This window comes from Podarcis vaucheri (assembly GCF_965113315.1).
Source record: "Podarcis vaucheri genome assembly, chromosome: 3".
NCBI classification, from domain to species: Eukaryota; Metazoa; Chordata; class Lepidosauria; order Squamata; family Lacertidae; genus Podarcis; species Podarcis vaucheri.
Genome location: NC_138761.1, coordinates 101309113 through 101330913, shown reverse-complemented (window position 1 = coordinate 101330913; position 21801 = coordinate 101309113). Strand labels below are relative to the sequence as shown.

The following is a 21801-nucleotide window of genomic DNA, read 5'->3' as shown; positions in this document are numbered from 1 at the left end:
ATACATTTCAGCTTTCTTTCTTTCTTTCTTTTTAAAAAGAGTCAATACCTTTGACAAATAATGTTTGTCATTTGCTGTACTTGAAAGGAAGCAATAGACACCAAACATGAGATGCTTCGTTGCTATAGAGATTCAACTCTTTCTGTGCAAATTGCTGGGCAAATATGTGAAGTACACAAAACAAAACTAGCTAATAGGAAAAGCTCTTATAAAAGACATCACCTTTAAAGGCGGGACGACTGTACAGGACAGATGACAACATCTGCCAGCACCTCCCCTGTTTGAGCAGAGAAGCCTGATCAGGAAAGGAATCCCTTGAAACCCAAACTATCAAAGACTCTTCAAAGCTTTCTTTATTATCATCTATCTAAGCCTCACCCCTTCTCTTTTTTAAATAAATAAATAAGTGATTTCATTGCAGAGTACTGCAGCGTGAATCGTTAAGAGCTCCACGCTTAATTACTGCCTAAGCATACAGAAAAAGAGCTGACCTGAACATTTTATGTTGACGCTAAATTGAATTCTATACATTAGCTGTAGGCCTGTAGCAAAGTCACAGAGGGAGATATATGGATTTCTATCAAAGCCCAGTGGCATTTTATATGACTAGGACCTTGGCTAAAGCTGCACATTACCAAACTCCTGGAAGGAGTGCTTTTAGAAGATCTCTTTTAAATGAGACATATCTAATCAGGAAGCTTTTCACGACATCTCTTTAAACCCGGCAATAATTATTGTCACTGGAATGGCTTTTGTCTAAAAGGGGCAGTAATTCTACTTAATGAGGATGGTTTCTTACAAGGCACCCACCATATTCCATTATATCTGAGATGGAGTAGAGACAGTTGGGCCACCTTCGGAGCGGACAGCAATCTCAGCATTCATAAGGAACAAGGTAAAATAAAAATGCAAGAGAGCTCCCTTACTGTTTTGTAGTAGAGTATTTTAAGGCCTGATTCAAATTGCAAGACGAGGTAGTACAGTCCTTACAATTTTAAAGTAAGTTTCAAGCAGCGAAAAGCATTCATTTGAAAGCCTCCTTATGTGAAGACTGTCACCATGTCAACAATTGAATATATACAAGCTGATGAGTGTCTGTTTCTAAATGGAGATGTTTTCAGATGAATAATCTGAAAGCAGGGACTATACCACCTCATGGTGCACTTCCACATCTGCCCTCTGTTTCTTGAAGGTACCCCTTACCAACGAATGAAAAGAAGAAGAAAAGTCACTAGCAACATTCAGTTTCTACCACAGTTTCATACATGGGACAGAGCTGCCATGGACATCCTAAAGTATAAGCCTATATGGACAAGTATTTAAAATACTAGCAGAACAGAAGAGCTTTCAGTTACTGGTGCCTGTACCATGCAGTGCAGTGTTCTTCCTTTTCTAGCGAAACAGGGAAGAACAAACAACCTATGTCAGGACTTCTCCTTCAAGGTCAAAAGAGGGACCTGATGATAGTCCATGTTTCTACCGGTGGCAGAATTCTATATAAAGGACTCTGAATTTACAGAAAGGAGGGAGAGGGAGAGAGAGGAACATGTGGCTCACCTGTGTGGCTGAGCAGTATAATTTTCATATCAAGCATTAATGACAGGCAACTTGCCTAGAGATATATTCATTCATTTTTTCTTTCCAGGCACTGCACATTGGCTGAACCATTTTCTGCATGGCCACATAGCTGTGATGTGAATGACAATTAACGCTAAGCAGCCAGGGAATGTTGCTCAAGTTATTAGGAGCCACTGAAGCTGAATGACTCATTTTGGTACTATTTACGGAGCCGAGGAGGTGAACAGCTTGCCGCAGAACAGATGTTAATGACAGGCTACCTGAATCCCTATCGAAGAGCGCCGACTCTTAAGGAACTCCTCCGCTTTCGACACAAGGATGGCCTTGTCGCTGGTTCGCACTGAGGGGCCGTGGCTCTCAGGCCCGTGGCGTTGCGCCGCGGCCGTTTCCATAGCCAGGTTCATGGCCTTGTTGCTATCCAAGCTGTCCGTGGAATTGTACATCCCTCGACCGTCCTGAGGCCACGGTGAAATTCTCTGAGTCCGGCTATCGTGATAGGCATCCTGGGTGGATTCTGTGCTGCTCTGTGCTGTAACTGAGATGAGTGGCTTTGAGGTTGTACGAGGGGGTACAGGCGGTGGCGTTTTTTTGTAACTTGTGTAAGTTACAGCTACAGAAGAAATTAAGAGAAAGAAAACACAATTAATAATAATAATAATAATAATAATAATAATAATAATAATAATAATAATAACAACACTGTTGTGATTTATAGGGTGGGTGGGAACTGTCAGAGGATGATTATGCTGCTTAAAAAAACAGGAGGCAATTATGAAATATGCTCATCTGTGAACCTCACAATCAGCACAAATTCCCTCTCACATACAGAATGGGTAGCCATAGCAACAGGTTCATTTCATTTCAAACAGGAAACAATGACTGCGAATGTTCCTCTTGCACAAATGAGAACCCTCAGCCCCAGTGAAGGGAAAAAGCAGCTAGGAGAGAATGCCTGCATCCAAGTTTAAGCAAAGATGGGATGCCAGAAACAAGGAATGAAACACATGTGCTTGTTGATGCTCCCACAAATGGCACGAGAAGGAAGGTAGAATTCTTTCCCTCCCCTCTGTTCAGTGCTGGCATGGATTATGCGATGACCAAGTGGATTAACAACAGGTTGCAACGATCCTGTAACAAACCCAGCTTCCCAACACCCAGAACCCTTCTAATTTTCAACTATGGAGGAAATGGAAGGAGGGGTGGCAAAACGAGGGAAGAGAGAGGACAGTGAATTAAAAGCTTCCTTGTGATTTATGAGATGGGGAAATAGTCAAAAGATGAAACATACTACTTGAAACTGTTTTTGCTACTGGACTAGGAAGTGGTATGCCCACTAATGAGGAGGATGGCTTTATCCCACCCAGTTTAAAGTACCTATTGGGTGACTAATAAGACCCAGAGATAAGACAAGGAATGCCTGGGAAAACAGTTGGTGGCACCCCTACTATAGGCACCTTGCAAAGGGAACTGAGGTTGATTATACAGAGGTACAGAGTACAGAGCACAGAAGAAAGCCTTGAAAACAAATATCTACTGTTACTCTTATTCACATGAAGCAGGTCTGATTTCTTTGCCCAACCCACATAATAATACTATCTCGCCAAGCAAAGCATGCATAGTTATGTTAGAACAATTCATAGTATAATCTCCATGCGGAAAAGTATTCCAAGTTTTTTTTGTACAGAAAGTTGGACCGAAACTGGTCTATGCCAGGCACAGCCTAGTTGGCGAAGATTCTCCCACTCACTCGCACTTGCCACAAAAGATACCAGGCAGACGACAAAATGGCAGCCTAGAAACAAACTGGACTGAAGTTTTGAAAGATACAGCTAGTATTTTGGAACTGTTGACTTGGACCCAGAGCTTTGGAAAATGGTTTTAAATGGTTGTGTTTTCTTCTTCCTCAAATTTTATTTACTAGTCTATAGTCCTACACATGGGTGAGCACACAACCAAACTAACCATTGCCTTAAACACATTGCCTGTGGTCTTTGGATTAAGGGCTGTATAGAAATTTAATTTAATCAATCAATCAATCAATCAATCAATTAAAGTAACGTGCTCTGGATCTGGAGCAGTCCTCTGTGTCAGCTTCCTGTCAAAAACCATCCTCAGCTACTCATTGTCTCCCAACAAGGCTCACTGGGGCAGCGAGGTGGTTGGCAGGAAACAAATGTGAGATTGAGAGCTCTTAATTTTTTCCTTCAGAATAAAAGTGGCTAACTTAAGCATGTATTTTTAAAAGAGCGTCCACTGGAACACAGAGTTGTTTTGTTGGGCAGCGGACAAAAATAAACAAATCCTGTGTGGTTCATTACTCATATGCAAACCTGCAAGAGTAAGATTTGCCTAAAAAGATGATTGGCAGGTGAACTTCTTCCCTAGTTCCCCCCTCCCCATCTTTCTGATAGAAAAGCAGACTGTATTCTGCTGAGGATCCACTTGTTGAAATATGATATGTAGTGTACAGTAGTTCCCTTTTTCTGTAACTCCTTTTCAGCTTTTTCCAGCATTAACTTGGAGCTGCTTTGTTCCTTCCTCATGTTCCCAGGTAAGCTGCTTTTTTAAATAAAGAATGGAAATTGGAAGGTACTAGTTAAAAGGAGCCAAAAAGCTCACCCAGTCCAGCATTCCTGCCTGGTGCTGGAGGTCACACACAGCAATAGATAGCCTTCCACATGTTGCAATCGATCCTGAATGTCCTCAGATAAGAACTTTCCAGCCAGGTGGGTATAACCACATTGCTCTTCCCAATTTGTGTGTTTTGGTCAGGTTCCTGGAAGCTGGTCCACTAGGTCAAATGGGGGCATTGCCCCAACAATCTCATCTGCCCTCAGCCAGCCCCCTCTTGCCTGTCTTATTGTTTACAACTGGCCAAAGAAGTGACCTTCACTATCACCTTTCTCTTCCTTAGTCTCAGTATTGTCTTAATAGAATGCAACAAGCAGAATGGAAAAGAAACAAACATAGAGTTCCACCGCAAGCAAGGTGCCTGACCTCTATGTAGGACCCAAATGTACAGAAATCTCAAAAAGAGAAGAATGAGGGAACAGAGGCTCGCTGAACAGGACCTTGGAAGGTGGCCATCTTGCAAACTATTCTTCAGCACAGTTAGTACAGTACACAGAAAGAGAACCGCTTTGCCACAACTAATGTGGAGATGCTGTCATTCATCAGGAGCAACAGGAGGAGGAATTCAGACAACTTAGTGCTTGTGTAAAGAGCTGCTGACATAGCCTCCTCATCGCCTCTGTTGCTATAGATGAAGAGGAGACCCCCAAAGGTTCTATGGGGGGGGGAGAGAGACATTCCACCCCACAGAAAGAAGAAGCAATAGAGTCAAAAGGAATAATCTACAGCTTTGCAAGTTTTTTTTTTTTTTGGCATAATTGGATGAAATTTGCAGAACTGGAAGCCCCTTCTGCGAAATTTCAGAAGAACAGCTGCCATGATTTCCTTGCACAGGCAGCCTTTATAGACTCGGTATGGTCATAAAACGATGTGCCTAACCTTGCCTATTGTTTTATAGTCAATTTGGACGAAGCAGCAGCATGCGTGCAAGAGAAGTGCCGCTAGATAAGAAACCTGCCAAACTGCAAGCAGATAGGTTCATTGTCTTTTCTGCTAGATACATTTGAAGTTTCATTGGGGAGAACTGAAAGGGATTTGCTTTCCACCCTACGGTTTTGCACTCAGAAGTTCAGTGGTAGTGCTCCTAGGGATGGTATTGCTAACAGATCAAGCAAATGATTTTGGTATGAGAAGGAGGCTGGCTTCTTTTTCTTTTTTTGCACAGAAACAGCCTTTTGTGAGGTGGGGGGGGCACTGTGCCATAAGACTGTCTCACTGTGCTGCCACACAGAGGAAATACTCATCTTCTGGACCCATATTTTCATCGCCCCCTATCTTTCATAGCCACTTGCTTTGCGTTTATGCGTGTGAAGTTTTTTGAGAGTGGGGAGGGATGTGTGTTTCTCAACTGTGCTGTGCCCTGCACTCATCCTGCCCTTGCTGTGTGCCTCCTCTGACTCTTCCCTGAGCAAGAGACACCAGTGATGTTTCTATGCAGGTGCCTTCTAAGGCTGTGGCTGGTGTGTTGCTCATGAAACCTACTTCCTGCTTAGCTGCCCCTACAATGCAGGCAGCTGGCAGAGGTGGGATTTGCTGCCGACTCAAAAAGATCCATGCCCTGCCACTTCTGTGACAACCCAGAATTTGTCATTGTTGTGGGCTTCTGCCATAGGAATGGCATTGGAGACACAAGCCCTTGGCAATGGAGGCCCCGTGCCCACCACTGGAATATTACTGCATCTTTGTGGTGGTGGTAGGAGCTTTGAGGGCTGGTGAGGCAATCTTCCTCCTCAACCAAATTGTCCAAAAGCACATCGGAAAGCTCTCCTCTTCAGTTCCTCTATTAAGCAATCTGACTTCTCCTCAATGTCCTGCTTGGTGTTTGAGGCAGCGTGTTTGAGTTTTGTGATGGGTAGAACTCAAATAGCTAATGCAGCACCGCTGCAAGACCAGAAAAAAATTAGATTGCTATAACAATTTTTTTTTAAAAAAAAAACCAACTATGGAAAAACACGTACAAAAATTTCTGCTCTCTGGCACCATCCGGTGTTGCATACTTATAGCGCATTCAAATTGTTGTTTATTTACTAATGTAGCCGAATCCTAAAAGTACATTAAAATCTGTATTGTATTCTGCTTATCTGCTCACAACTGTGACTGCTTCCATACAGCCCGACAGCACTGTGCAGACTTATAGTGTGTGAGAAATACCGCACAAATAAAGAAGTTATAGGATAGGCAGTTTATGACTGATAAATAAAACAAATCGCTTGAGACGGACAAAGGGATGAAGCAGAACTCAGGGTGAGTGCTTGTGCACTGCACACTTCCAACAATATATGCTACAGGACTAAGTGATAGTGGCATGCGTGTAACTTCCCTCGCCACAAAAGCAATGCTGACTACAACTAATTAGAACAATCAACCCATACATAGACAGAAAAAAAGCGCAAAAGAAAGCAGGCAACCTCAAAACAAAATCAAGAGGTAGATTTGAAAAAGGCAATAAGGATTGGAGGGGGTGAGGAAAGGGTGAGTAAATAAGAGATTGGCGGTATAAGTTTTGGAATGAGGTAAACTTGTACTGGCGAAACGTAAAATCATTTTTACAAGCCTCCGATTCACTCTATGAGAACTCGCTTAATGTTACAACGCTGAAGCAGTAGCGGTTGGCCGGGTGCGATGGCAGTGCTTGCCTGCAATATCGTTTACTGGGAGAATGTGGTAAATTGGCAGCCAAATCGGTGTGATGCAAACACCCCAGCAGGAGTGCTGAATTGGTTCCATCATACCATCCTTTCCCCACCCCTTTGACTCTTGTAAACAGCAGAGACAGCAGTTAAGGGTGTCCAGGAAAGTGCTGCGGCCTTATTAAATGGTACTGGTTCTAGAAGACCGAACTAACAAATAGCAATAATCGCCAGAGAGCAAAACTATTACTTTGACATCAGTATCCCGAAGCACTGGGACAGCGGAGCCATGGTATAATAATTTCCTTTGATTATGGGTTAGACCTGTCAAGCGCAAAGCAACTTTCCCTACACCCTTAGAGGCATAATTTTGCTTTCAGCAGATACTTCTGTGAAACGTTTTCCGTGTTCAGATCAGTAAGGTACTGCAAGGTACTTCAGATTTTCCACCTTTGGTTCACGGCACCCCACGTGTATCCTTCTTCACCTCAGACCAATCCCCAATCCCTTCAAAGTGGTGTGTTTTGCTTCAGAATCCAACCAAATCCAACCCCTAACAAATACTAGACAATGTATATCGATTGTGCAGTAATGTCATTTATTTCTCTTTAAAGAAATGGCAGTAAAATATTAGCATCATTAAATATAAATAATGAAGTAATTATTTTTAAAACTTGCATCCGAAATGGTCACATCATTAACACACACATTTTAAAAATGGGTATATTTATTTATCAAGAACTACTGATGGTTAATAGTAATTGTTTTTAATTGCATCATAAATCATAATCACAACATAAATTGAAATGTATATTCACTGAAGTATGATAGTGGGTTAATTTATTATGTTAATTTAATGGCCTATCTATGACTTGAATTAGTCAGCCATTTAAAAAACCCCACACTATTTCTTATCAATTAAACAAGTAGCAGAAAATGTAATTTTATTTTATTTTTATATACAAAATTAAACATTGATCCACTTTTAATTTTTGGTTTTAAATAATCTCTCGTCTTTCCACCACAGGAACAATGTGCAGGTCTTCTGTGCTGCTTTCATGAATGGCTTCCTTGACCCATTTGTGTAAGTCCTGTTTGGGGAAAAATGAGATGAAAAATTAAGGATGTGGATAACTTAAAACTGCTCAGACAAGAACTTTTCAAGCTGAACTTAAAATTACAAAACAATGTTTTTCCCATGTTAAGTTAGTTGTTGTTCAAAGTTCCGTTACAGGTCAGTCAGTAAAATGAAATCTGTTCAAAGCCAAGTTTTGTTCACTATGTGTTCCCCATAGTTAAGTACATGTGATGAAGAAAGCTGCAATTGTGTAAGATTAAACATAAAAATACTCACACTGGTGTTGAGGGAAATCTTTTTTGCTTCACCAAGACGTTACTGCAGAAAGGAAAGGACAACTGAAATGAATTTTAAGTAGAAAAATCTGCACAAGTTAAAATGCAAGAATATCAGACAGATCTGATAAGCAGAGGTAGGAAGATATAAGCCCTATAGTTTATCAATAGCCTCAAAAACACCAACTGCATAGCATTATACTGCTTACAGTATAATAAACTGTACTGCAGAACAGCTTTGCCTTACATGATAAGGTATGAAGTGAAGCAGAGTTGGGGGAAATCTGTGGTCACCCATATATTGTGGGCCTACAGCTCTCATCATGCCAGACCATTGAGTATGTTTGCTGGAGCTGATGGGAGTCCAACAATACATGGGAGTTTAGTGACACAGCCCCAGTCTGGGCAATTTCCCAAGGCCCTATAGCTTTCTAGATGTCTGTGGGCTGCCCTCCGCAGCCTCCCTCTAGAATCTGTTGCTGCCACCAATGCTACCTTGCTATAGATGGGGCGCTCTCAAGGACAGGATACCGAGTCTTAGCTTCTCCTGCTTCTCCTGCTAGTCATCCACAGCCAGGTGGCCAGGTGTGTGCTCACTGATCTCTTCCTTCAGGAGAGAGAGTGACACACATGCATGTGTACCAGAACATCTGTGCATCGTGTCCTTCCACTCAAGATTTATAAATGTCCTGGGCTGGGCTGGAGAAGTTCAGGAGGCCTCCAAGTAATTTTTCTTCTGAGAACACACACCAGATACCTTCAAAAACGAGAACCAGGTTTTTGACCCTTACATTCTCTACAACCTGGTGGTGATATGGCAAAGATATCTGCAGCCAGAACCTCCATGATCTCGACTCCTTCGTGTTATCAGGAGCATTCCACTTCTCCTGGATCACCCCATCCCTTACTTTAGAGCAGGCTTCCACAAACTCGACCCTCCAAATGTTTTGAGACTACAAGTCCCATCATCCCTGACCACTGGTACTGCTAGCTAGGGACCATGGGAGTTGTAGGCCAAAAACATTTGGAGGGCCAAGTTTGAGGAAGCCTGCTTTAGAGGCTACCATGGGAGTGGGGAGGGCCCCCATTGTGGACATATGTGCCCATGTGGGAGTGGCAGACTTGGAAGGGGGTACATCATTCCATGAAAAGGCAGGGCTCTGGAATGGGTGACGCTGCATCATCACCACTGGCCAAGACATGAATAGTTTGGTAGCAGACTATTGTGATTCAGAGTGGCTTGGACTCTGCTGGAAGGTCTGCCCTCCTATTCAGTCCATCACCCCCATCTGATTTGGAAACATCTGCTGCTTTGATCTAATAGTGTTTAGGATGCACGTGGTCTTAGGATGGACACAAGCTCAGAAAGGCTGCAAAAACACTGCCTCAATTCCACCCACCCCAGGCTTCTCTAACCACTAAAGGTCAACCCGTCTCCTAAACTCAACCTTCTCTTAACCCAACCAACTACTGTACTCTCAATGGCCCACTCACCCCATATCCCTGCCCTCCCAGACCCATTCATTCCAACCCACCTCTGGATGCATCCTGCAGGGCTGCTGCCTCTGCCCACAGTGCTGCTGCCACGCTGCCAATCTTGCCACTCTTGCTGCTATCAGATGAGCCCTCTGTCATGGCTGCAGGCCCCGTGGCTTCTGCGACATGTAATGTCATGCTGTGAGATATAATGTTATTCTTTGCATTGTTGCCGGAAGGCATCCTGGAAGTGACAGAGAACCCGTCTATTTTCAGCCCCCACCCTGAGCAAAACAGGGAGGGCTTTTTTTTAATAAGTGGGTACACATTATCATGTAACACAGTAGCCTATTTTCAGCTCCTTACGATTGCTGACAATTCTGCCTATAAGTATACAATGGCTTCCAAACACTTAAACAAGTGACATTTGCACATTTCCTACACATAATGGTGTAACAGGGCATCTATGTCTATCCTTCTCCCGTAGATGAAATGTCATGTATGAAATAATTCGGGGGCACATACAAAGTATGTGCATTTGGTTCAGTTAAAAAGGAATCCATCTTGGTAGTAATCCATAACCGTTATTGGTTGCCATACGTCCAGAAGTTCCCAGAAATATCTGGAATACTGCAGTCAGAAGCAGTGTCCGTGTGGAAATTGCTAAAATGTCCAGGAAAACCCATGTCAGCAGTGTCAGTTTTTGACTCAACAACTTTTCTGAACCATAACAAAGCTAAAGGTTATGTAATGCTTTCACACTCACCAGCCGCACAATATGCAGAATTGCACATTCATAAAAGAAACTGCAAAACAATTTCCTCAAAACTCTAGATCAGAGTTGAATTGTTTACCTCAGATACAATGCTTGCAGTCCATGGAAGTCTATGGTGGGCTAGAATTACATACGCGAATTGTTCGCCGACGAAAAGAAATAAGTACCCAGAAGAATAATTCATCTGTGCAATGGTTTTGGTTTGTACAGAGAAGATGGCAAAGCACAGTCTCTGTTTATGGTGGAGCCCCATGGATATCACTGGGACTGTGTTAGCATAACAATAATAGTACCATTGAATTTGAAGGGACTCCCAAAGTTCATCTAGTCCAATGCCCTGCAATACTGGAATCTCAGATAACCCTTGAATCATACTGGGAAAGAGTTAACATTTTAGCTATGTTACATTGGCTCTGATCTAGAAGAATGGACAAGGTGGTGTTGCCTTGCAACCCTTGGCTTAGCATGCAAGCAATTCTGAACTGAATACTTTGAAATGTCTGTGAACTCATTGTGTGGCTTGATAATTAAAATAGGAAGATATATATCGGGGAGGAGGGAATATAATCATTTGCAGCTGACGAAAACCACAAAAAAGCTGGGATACAGGAAGATTTAAGAATAAAACACAGAACGTCCTCCCTATGTAAACGGTTGCTTAGATTTAAGCAGACTCTGCTTAGCCCCTTAGTGATGATTAAAGGAAGATGTTGAGTTCCAACTGGTAGCAAAGCAATGTAATATGGGATCAGTTTGCTTTCTAACAGTCCCATGGATGAGTTTTCCTGTTTTGTTTTTCAGTTCTGCAATGATCCTCGATTGCTGGCATTTCAACGAGCTGCAGTTTGCAGAACTGCATTTGCTTGTATTCCGGCATAGGAACCACTCACAAAAAGGAGTTCTCATGGAGATTTCACAACATGTCAAGCGAATTGGCAATGGGAGATTGCTGTAAAGGTGTGGTGGGACATACAAGGTCGCTCATGTTCTTGGGCTTGTATATCCTCTGTGTTCGCTTTTCTGTTTGGTGGAAGTGGCTCAGAAAGAAATCAGACAGCTCTGCCCAAATTGGTGTTATACATGTCCTGCACTTTAAACCAGTTTATATGTTGTAGCTCTGTTCAGGTTTATTCAAACGCACCAAAATATCCACATACTAGACAGGAAAGCACCATGGCGGCAGTTTTAATTGGAGTTTTAGCCAAGTGGAGGTCACATTCATGGAAGCCCTCAAAGACATGAAGCATTCTAATCTCCCCATAAATCCCCTCTTATTTGGAAGCAGTAATCACCTTTCTTCCTGTGAATCAATACAAACACAAGCCTAAGTGGAAACTATCTGGGCTGACAGAGATAAAATTTCACTTGGATTTCACTTACTACCTCTTGCTAAAAAGGCATGGGGAATGTATTGCATTTTCTATGTAACAAGCCTCATTCATCAAGGGCTCATTTGTGCCTTGACTTCAAATTTTTGTCGCCGTGCAAGGTGGCAGGGAGGTGGGGGTGGCAATATATAGCAAGCATCACTTACGAGACAGCCAGGAGGGCTTGCGTTTCAGTCAGAGAGAACTTCCCCTTCGCCCAAGATTAAGTTGCAGCAATCATAATTTTCAATTAAATCTCCATTTTCTTGGCAAGTGTGAACAAAAGGTGAGATGAGTCCCTGGAAGAGGTTAATCGTACCTTAGATCTTACACGTAGTTTCTCTGAGTACAAAGAGCTACATTTCCTACATTATATCCATCTGCACAAAAAGCATGGAACCAAACAGAACCATTCATACCTCAGCAAAGACCTGACCCTAATAGTTGGGGAAACTATTTAAGCAAGTTTATAATTTGGCGTGCTCCAAGGTGAAAAGCAGGGAGATTTTCAGACATTTCACAACAAATGGGAGGTAAATAGGATTTACCTCACTGATTTATAAATGTCTCATGTTCAGTACAGACATGGAACTCACTCACTCTGATTTATGGCTGTACTTTAGAAAGCAAATTCAATTTTATTTTTTTTTGTTATGACAGTTTTAGCTGTAAATATGTCATTTTCTAATTAAATAATGACCCCTTTTAAGATTCTTCTATGACGTCCTGTCTCATTTTAGGGAAAATATTCTTATACTCCACAGAGACATGTGGGTTGTTGGGGTTTTGTGGTGTTGTTTTTTTTAAAAAAAGGAAGTCAGAGACATCTTCTTTCACAATCTGCTTGCCTTTTCTTTCCTTTTTAAGGAAAAGGGAAGCAGGAGAAACACAGCTAAGGTTTGCTTAAGTGTACTTGTGAGTGGAACTCTGCCTTCCTCTTGTGTTCTCCTGTGGGACTGTCTAGAACAGTGTGGGACATGACTGCAGAAGGAAGAGGGAATCAACAAATATCACCTCCCCCATTTCCTCCAGTGGGACCCTCTGCTGGACCTTGGCTCTTTCCATAAATTGAGGAGCGTGGCTCAAACCCATATAAATGACAGAAGGACTACAACATGAATTATTCATCTCACAGACAATCACTCAAAAGCTGTACTTAAGACATTTCTGTCCTCTGTTTTGAAATGTCCACAATGAAATTCTGCAACCTAACTTGTGGAACACTTTGGAACAGGAGATGCAGTTGGCCTCCTCTCTTACGGTGTTTTTACTATATGGCAAAAACGTTCCTGTTTATGTAGATGTTTGTGTTACCAGATAGATACCAGATGCTTATACCAGAGGATTAAATTAATATAATATATAAATATATACAAATTTAATTTTATACTATATATATATTATAAATTAGCGTAGTGTTTTGTTTCCCGAGCACAGATTTGAACAGTAACAGAGATTTAACACCCCATAATTAGTTATTCATAAATTTATCACGAGTTTAGGATTGAATAAAACTCCTAATTGTAATCCATTGCTTCCCATTCTTGTCCTTATATATCTTTCATGACTTTTACGTTATTCTTTTGCTCTCAGTGGTTAACTCACCATCCATTCACGTACCTTCTGATTCTGCTGCTACCTTAAATAATGGTTTAAGAAATGATAACATGTTCGAAGAAAAGCTCAGATACTTATTCCAAATGGAAATGACCCACAGGGTCCAAACAGATGACCAACTTCACCACGGTGGGATCCTGATGATCTTCTTTCCCTGTTTTGTCTGGCTAACTGAGAAGAATTTTGTTCCTTCCACACGCCAGCCTTTTTTAAAAGCAGAGGTGGGAAGGGGTATGTTAATTTTGTTCTCATTTAGCTTTGTTATTTGCATAACAGGCCTCTAGAACACATGACTCAGAGCAGGGCTTTCAGCGTGGCTTCCCCTGTTTTGTGAAACAGCATTTCTGCTAAGATATGGCAAGCACCCACTATTTGAACTTTCCATTTTCACCAGCTGGCTGGATTGTTTTGTGTGCGTGCGTGCCTTGGGTATGCCTTGGTATTGTTTCAAACCTATCTTCAGCTATTTTTTTTCAGTCTTGCTTTCAAACCTATATTAAGTTGTTCTTGTTGTACGAACGACAATTACCTTGAAATTTCTATGGAAGGTGATTCATAACAGAACAATACGATGGCGTAAACTATGCGCTATTACCATTTTCCTACAAATTTAATAATTAAGTTAATTGTTAGTGACGTATTAATACTAAGAAATCTAACTTCACCCATTCATATGTGTGTGTGTGAGAGAGAAATCTGTATCTTGGCAGCATTTGTATGGAAGAAAAATACTGGGGCTGCAAGAGATTGTGGGAGCTGTAGGCCTTTGGGAGGAAAAGGGAAATACAGTGGTACCTCGGGTTACATACTCTTCAGGTTACATACACTTCAGGTTACAGACTTCGCTAACCCAGAAATAGTACCTTGGGTTAAGAACTTCACCTCAGGATGAGAACAGAAATTGCACGGCAGCAGCCCGGTGGCCCCATTAGCTAAAGTGGTACCTCAGGTTAAGAACGATTTCAGGTTAAGAACAGACCTCCAGAACGAATTAAGTTCTTAACCTGAGATACCACTGTATTAATATAGTTTGAATAGACCTTTACATGAATCATCCATATGCTGTCTTTCCTATCTGGCTTACAGATTCCGGTAAACCAAAAATAGTGCTTCAGGTTAAGAACTTTCCTTCAGGATGAGAACAGAAATCGTGCTCTGGCGGCGCGGCAGCAGCAGGAGGCCCCATTAGCTAAAGTGGTGCTTCAGGTTAAGAACAGTTTCAGGTTAAGTACAGACCTCCAGAACGAATTAAGTTCTTAACCTGAGGTACCACTGTAATGTTGCCATACCTTGGTAGGGTTGCCATACCTTGAAGAACAACCCTACCCAACAGCCCGGGCCTTGGAAAGAGGTGAGTGGGTGGCGGCCAATGCCACGCCCATGCACCCCTTTCCCCAGCTCGGACTGGCAGCGGCCAAGGACTGCAGCCCAGCCTGAGCCCAAGCAGCCCAAACCACCGGAGCCCAACCCCCCCCCCAACCCGGACATTTCCTTTAAAATGTAAAAATCTGTCCGGATGGGCATGTTGGCCCTTCAAAAGTGGTTTCCCCAGATGTATGGCAACCCTAATGTTGGGTATTCTTAACAGGAATGGGATAGCCAGATGAGGCACAAAGAGGAAGCCAAAGAAGGAGGAAAGTCAAAGATGTTCAGAGGCTAGGATAAAATTCACATATTCATATGCTCACCAGCCAGATCTTGGTGCACGTATCTTAACACTGGTTAAATAGGTTAAACTAGCATTGTTTGTTTCTTCTTCAAAGGGCGTTACGATTCTACAAATTTGTAAAATCTGTAAGTCCATCGAAAAGCTGTGCCGCGCATTGCACAAAAATAAACTCCATTTGCCAACACAGGAACACTTAGCGTAAAGGGTAATATTTGTGTATGCCGTGTAGTTAATGCTGCTTTTCAAAAGTTGTAAATCAAATAAGATCTCAAGGTCACCCACCTGGATACTTGTATTAGAGAGAGAGAGAGAGAGAGAGAGAGAGAGAGAGAGAGAGATGTGGGCAGCACTAGACTCAAGGTATGTTCAACGGATGACAAAAAGGCTTCTATTTTAGTTCTGATAATTAACAATAAATTGTAGTGCAGCAAGCAGTTAGCATCCTGAAGCGAATTATTGACAGCAGCTTCTTTGTGTCCCCCTACCCCTTTCTCCCTCTAGACAATCCATATTTCTATCTGATAGGAAACAGAATTTAACGTTCTGTGCAGCAAAAGCTGGCACAACCTCAAAATCTATAAACACTGTGTCACACAGGCTTTCTATACTTTTTGCAGAGGATAAAGTGTCAACCTAATTCCTTAGAGTTCCAGCAGCACTAATTAAGCAGAGTCGCAGAGTGAATCATAGCAGTGGAGACCCTGGTGGTATGTATTCATTTTATTGTTCTTTTTTATTATTCCCTTAAATGGACACATGCAGTGATCACAAGGATGCCAGGAATTTTAACACCAAATTTCACATTTTTGCAAAAGGAAAGCTGTAATGAAATTGCTGGCCCAAATCCACAAAATTCTCCTTTGAGAATATCCGCTCACCTGGGACTCTGGGTGGGTGGCCCTTGCTGAATGGCAAAGCTGCGGTGGGTTTGGGGAGGCTGGCATCTTCTGGTGTGGCCGGTGTGTGTGTGTGTGATGGTCACTTGGTGCTGTGTCCACCTCTAGCCGTGTCAGGCTCCCCAGCTAGGGAGGGCAACGCCTGCTAAGCCAGTGTTCCCCAACCTTGGGCCTCCAGCTGTTTTTGGACTACAACTCCCATAATCCCTAGCTAGCAAGACCAGTGGTCAGGGATGATGGGAACTGTAGTCCAAAAACAGCTGGAGGCCCAAGGTTGGGGAACACTGTGCTAAGCCAATAAGAGGCAAGGACTTGGGGGCTGCGACCAGCCCTCCTGAACACTTGTCACTTGGATTTCTCTGCCAAGAAATCACTACTTGTCTGTCATGTGTCACTGTACATCACAAAGGATTCTGGAGCACATTCAAGGAGTCCGCTCACTCCATCTTCCCTTATGTCTGGCTGGATGATGAGGAATGGTTCCAGCAGGAGAACCCCCAAAGGAAGCCTCAGAAGGGGAAGGCTCCAAGCCAGGTGTTGAGACAGGTCAGAGGATGAGGAGGAGGAACGGAAACAGAATAGTTGGATGCTGAACAAGCAATGGGCTTGAGTGAGAGAGAAGAAGAGGCAGAAAACACTGCAGATGTAGGATAGGCAGCTGAGGAGGAAGAGGAGGGGGCTGAGGCGACAACAGATTCACAGGAGCCTGCCAGTCCTATTGTATTCAGCTCCCATCCCTCCTGGTCTCCAGTGACTCAGACTTTTGCATGTAGCAGGACAACAAGCCCATAGCTCACAGGAGGCCCCTCCCCAGTGGAGTTCAAGACTGAAGGGAAAACAGCCAGAAGGGAAGGAGGTGTGAGACCCAAGATCATCAGTTCTGGCAACTGCTTTACTGGGGCCAGTCTCGCCGCAGTTTTCTCTATTTGTATTCTGTTTCCTTGAATAAAGAATCAGTTTTACTGCTCATTCCTGAGCCTCTGTGCTGACCAGCAGCTGAACCAGCCCTGACACCTTACGGCTGCACATGGCAGAAGATCATCATAATCATCATCAGCAGCAGCCAAGCTGTCTTTGTGGGAAACCTGTCCACAAGGAACCACTGAAAAGCTTCATTTGACAGTTGGATGACAGTGAGATCCTACATTTGACGACTGCCAAAAGAAGTGCCAACAAGTCTAAGGCATTCAAATGTTGGATTTTGAGGTGAGATCTATGAAGGCAGCACCGTTTTTCTCAACAGAAGAGGAAGAGGAAAAGTTCTATGAATGTATACAGAATATATTCTCTTAGGCACACATAATGTTCCAGTGATTAATTGCACTTCCTGCAAAGATATCCTTAAGGTATCGTTAGAATAAGTGTCACTTGTGACAAAGCCACATCCAGCACTGTGGATTTCGAGTGAACTTGAACGAAATACTTGAGGGCCTTGCGATTCCAGCAGTGTCATGTTCCCTCCTGCTGTGTGATCATGCTTCGACTCAACTGGATTTAGAAATACAGGCAGATATATAATTACATTCATAAAAGTATTTGGTAGCTAAAAGTGTCTGTTTGAATCAAGGCATTTAGAAAAAAAATGTTCCCTGCTATTCACCTACAGTTAGAAGAGTCTGATGGCCCCAAAGCGCTGACCTCATAACAGCTGGTTTTATGGGGTCAGCGAGATGACTGATTGAAATTGATCTGCATAATTCCATGGGGCATAACCTTATGCAGTTTCCAGGAGGCTATCTAGCTACTGTTCACTTTATCAACCCCAAGAGCAAAAGTTCCCAGCTCTTTCTCAATAACCTTTTAACTGCAAGCCAAGAATGGTCGAGGGTGTTTGTTTTACAAACAGCCTTTCAAGTCGTATCTCACTAATGCAGCTGAAATCAGCTGCAACACTCCTGCTATCGGTCCTAGGATCAAAATTGAAGAGGCCAGAAGCTGAGCTTTTTCATTTGGGGCTTTTCCTTCGGGGCTCATTCTTCTTGATAGTTTGTCAGGACCTCTTTGACGGTTTTCAAGATGCACTACAAGACTCATTTATTTCCTATAGTACCAAAGAGTGCTCCTTAGATTTCTTGTTGCTTTCGCTTTTTAAGATGGCTGAAATCCCATGTAAGTTTACCAGGAATTAAGAACCATTCCAATTAACAGATAGCTCTTTCCAGTTACCCCAGTTGCTCCTCCGATTTTCAATAACAACACATTGAGGCTGTGTCACATGTATTAAATTCTTGCCCCCCAAATGATGATCTCTGCCAGACCTTTGCTCCCCCAAATTAGTTTTTTCTGGATCCTCTACAATCAACCTCCCCCCTCTCTATGATTTAGTTTATTGTGATTTTATTAAGGAATGTTGAGGTTACTTGCAAACTGCCTTGTGGGGTTTGTCTTTATCTTGAAAGGTGGGATTAAAAAACCAAAGGAATCGTGCAGTCCAGCGAGGTCTGTGATATTTCTGAACAGGTAGTTTCCCCCTGCTTAGAAACTTAGGTCAACTAAAAAAGCCAGGGTGGGAGACATATTAAGGCAGCTGGTTCAAATGGCTGCAACTCCAGGCAACCTTGTCTTTTTGACCCAAAGAAGATAGTTTCAGCTCTCTAGGACTCATTAACATTAGAAAGTCCCTTTGGAACATAATGTTTTCCCACTTATTCCCATGGAGCCACAGTTAAAATGATTTAGAAATAATAATTCCTATCACGAAAACCTTCCAATGCTGATAGGCAGATATTTGCCTAATGTGGTCTGTGACGATCACACAGGGTCCCCGGACGTTTGACGGTCTATTGATCCCTGTGCCACCACTGTGATTGCTTCCCCGCTGCCACCAACCCGTTTCTCTCGGGTACACACGGAGTCCAGACAGTTGTTAACATTAAACCAAATAAACAAGGTTATTTTATAAGCATTAACAAGTTTATGGTTTCAGATAATTTTTCTTGTCAGTTTCTTAATCTTAGATACTTTACCGGCCTATACCTTCCTAATAACTTCTAACTGATTATCCCGACTGTCTATCTGACTTCTCTTAACAGATTCTCTCACTCTCTCACATCAAACTATCCCAACCCACAGACTTATCCTCCCTCTCTCTTCTCTAACACCCAACTGACATCTCAACAACACTAACTCTAACTCTAACTCCTCCCCTTGGGTTCCCACTGGCCAATCACTTCACACTCATTTAACCCTTTCCTTATGACCCAGCATGATATCACCCACCAAGGAGGGCAAACACCACATGGTCAAATAGAAACCAGTGCCACTGTGAGAAATGGATAAGTGTAAGGCAGTGGCAGGCAATCAGATGTTTCAAACGTCAAAAATGTAACGGCAGCAGTTGATGAAGGTATCCAGAACACACCTGGCACCTTGAGCACCAGTGTATCCCACAACTGGTTTGAGATTCCAGCTGGATCTCACGTCCTCCATCACTTGCTCCTGAAAGCAACATGTGTACCTTGATTGGCTGGTACTTATGACAGCTGGGAGGTTATGTGACTTTCTCAGGCATGACTCTGTAGCATTTTTGCATGGGTAGAGATCAGCAGTGATGACAAAACACTCTCCTGCCTCTGGGGACTTGTTTATGCACAATCTGGTTTCTGTGTACAGAAACATGAGACGAGACAGCATGCATTCTGCTTGAACTATCTGTGTGACTCCCTACAAATGCAGCATGTTTGCTATTTCTGGGTAGATTATACATTAAAATATTAGTGCAGTCACATGGGTTACAACTTCAGAATCGACAAGCATTATCCTGTTTCACCAAGCAACAATTTTACAGATCTACGAAACCACTTCTATGATTTGCCATATTAGCAAAAAATGAAATAAAAATACAATTAAATCTGATACATTATTAAATTTCCTAAATAATCAAAGGAGCCCATTTGCTACATTTTTAAAAAAATTAGTTTCTGACCTTTCTGCCTTTTACACAAAAGACGCTCTATATATCAAATTATTTCTAACACGCTGCACTATATTTAATTTGGTTTGCTTCAGATTAATAAGTAAATGGTCATTTGAAGTGTGAAAATAATATGCAAAGAAACTGCTGTCCACTGCATTTCAAATGCAGAAATATTAAATGGTTACTCCATCATTTAGAAGCTAATAACTTGTTTTGGAAATTGAAAGTTTCATTTAACACTGTAGTGCATAATAGTTACACTTCTTTTGACATTTGATATGCATTCCATTTGAATATTTTACTCATTCTAGCATTCTCCCAGAAACCAAGAGCTGATTTGTGCAATGTTACAGATAATTCAAGTACCGTAGTTACAAGTTACATTGCCTGAAAGCCAAACCTGATTTTCAACCTTCTAAATTTGGTGATGTTTGGAATGATGGTCCCACTTCTCCCCCTCCAGAGTCATTTTACTTAGCTTAATAAGACAGAAAGATGAAGTATTTGAGCAAGAAATTACCTGATATTTTCAGGAAACGGGGAGAAAAAGTGTATAATGAGAGTTAGGCATTTTCCCAAAGTCAGAGCCACTTTGTTTAAGCAGAAGACAGCTAATCAAGGGATACAATTTTATACAAGGCATAAAACTGAAGCATCAAGACAGAGAAATAAATGGGATTCAAATAAATGAGATTTTGGCTTGGTGGTGCCTTGTATAGACTTACAGTGCGTCTCCTATCCCACAGACCAATCCAAATATTCAAGGGCTATACTTGGGACTGAGTGATATTTGCAGGTAGCAACTTTAGGGATATGGGTCTGTGCTTCTTTCCACTGCATCACACATAGTGGCAATCCTTTTTCTTCTTTTCTGAAGTTTATTTTCAGTGTTGCTGCCGTTGGTGACAAGCAGCAGAGGTCCTGCTAGGGACTGACAGGTTGTTGTTTTTTTGCTCAGAATCCCTCAAGGACTGCCTCTCTCCATATGAACCTACCTAGATCCTGAATTCATCATCTGAGGGGCTTCTTTGAGTGCCTCCTCCATGAGATGCCCAGTGGGTGGCAACATGAGAAGGGCCTTTTCTGCAGTGGCTCCCCATTTGTGGAATGCTCTCCTCAGGGAGGTTCATCTGGTGTCTTCATTAATATAATAATATTTTTATTATTTATACCTCGCCCATCTGGCTGGGTTTCCCCAGCCACTCTGGGCGGCTTACAACATAATAAAAACATTAAGCATTAAAAACTTCTGGATACAGGGTTGCCTTCAGATGTCTTCTAAAAGTCAGATGGTTGTTTATTTCCTTGACAACTGATGGGAGGGCGTTCCACAGGGCGGGTGCCACTACCGAGAAGGCCCTCTGCCTGGTTCCCTGTAACCTCACTTCTTGCAGTGAGGGAACCGCCAGAAGGCCCTCGGAGCTGGACCTCAGTGTCTGGGCTGAATGGTGGAGGTGGAGATGCTCCTTCAGGTATACTGGGCCGAGGCCATTTAGGGCTTTCAAGGTCAGCACCAACACTTTGAATTGTGTTCAGAAACGTACACCTGTAGGTCCCAGAAGTAAATGTTCCCCTTTAACCAGGTCTTAGGTAGACTGACATCCAATGCCCTTTTAAATGTGTTGTGGAAGATCGGGTGTTATTGAGTTGTGTGTGTGTGTGGAGGGAGAGAGAGAGACCATCTGTATATATGGTACAGCGCAACTTTCTCTTGCTTCCACTCCATGGTGTCATTCTCCCCTCCTTTTAAGTGTGGCACCTTAGACTATCAGGATATCAGGAATGGGATGAAGACCAGGCATACTAGAGCAATAAGGCCCACCTAAGTGTCAAGCAGTCAGATCAGCAAGCCCAGGTCTGAGGTGAGGTAACGAAAAATACCTGACTGTTCAC

The 21801-nt window shown here is 42.5% G+C and overlaps 1 protein-coding gene and 1 long non-coding RNA gene across 14 annotated transcripts in view; one reads left to right on the top strand and one right to left on the bottom strand.

Moving 5' to 3' along the window:
• DLGAP2 (DLG associated protein 2) overlaps nt 1–21801 on the bottom strand; it is a 402575-nt gene that overhangs the window by 35142 nt on the left and 345632 nt on the right. For all 13 annotated transcript variants that reach the window (XM_082215473.1, XM_082215468.1, XM_082215475.1 and 10 more), the window contains one exon: nt 1839–2188. In XM_082215473.1, the coding sequence (XP_082071599.1) occupies nt 1839–2188 (350 nt within the window). The remainder of the gene's footprint in view (nt 1–1838; nt 2189–21801) is intronic.
• LOC309528378 lies at nt 2555–16120 on the top strand. Its single transcript, XR_014217725.1, has 3 exons — nt 2555–2623; nt 7867–7923; nt 15714–16120. It is a non-coding gene; the product is annotated as an uncharacterized lncRNA (long non-coding RNA).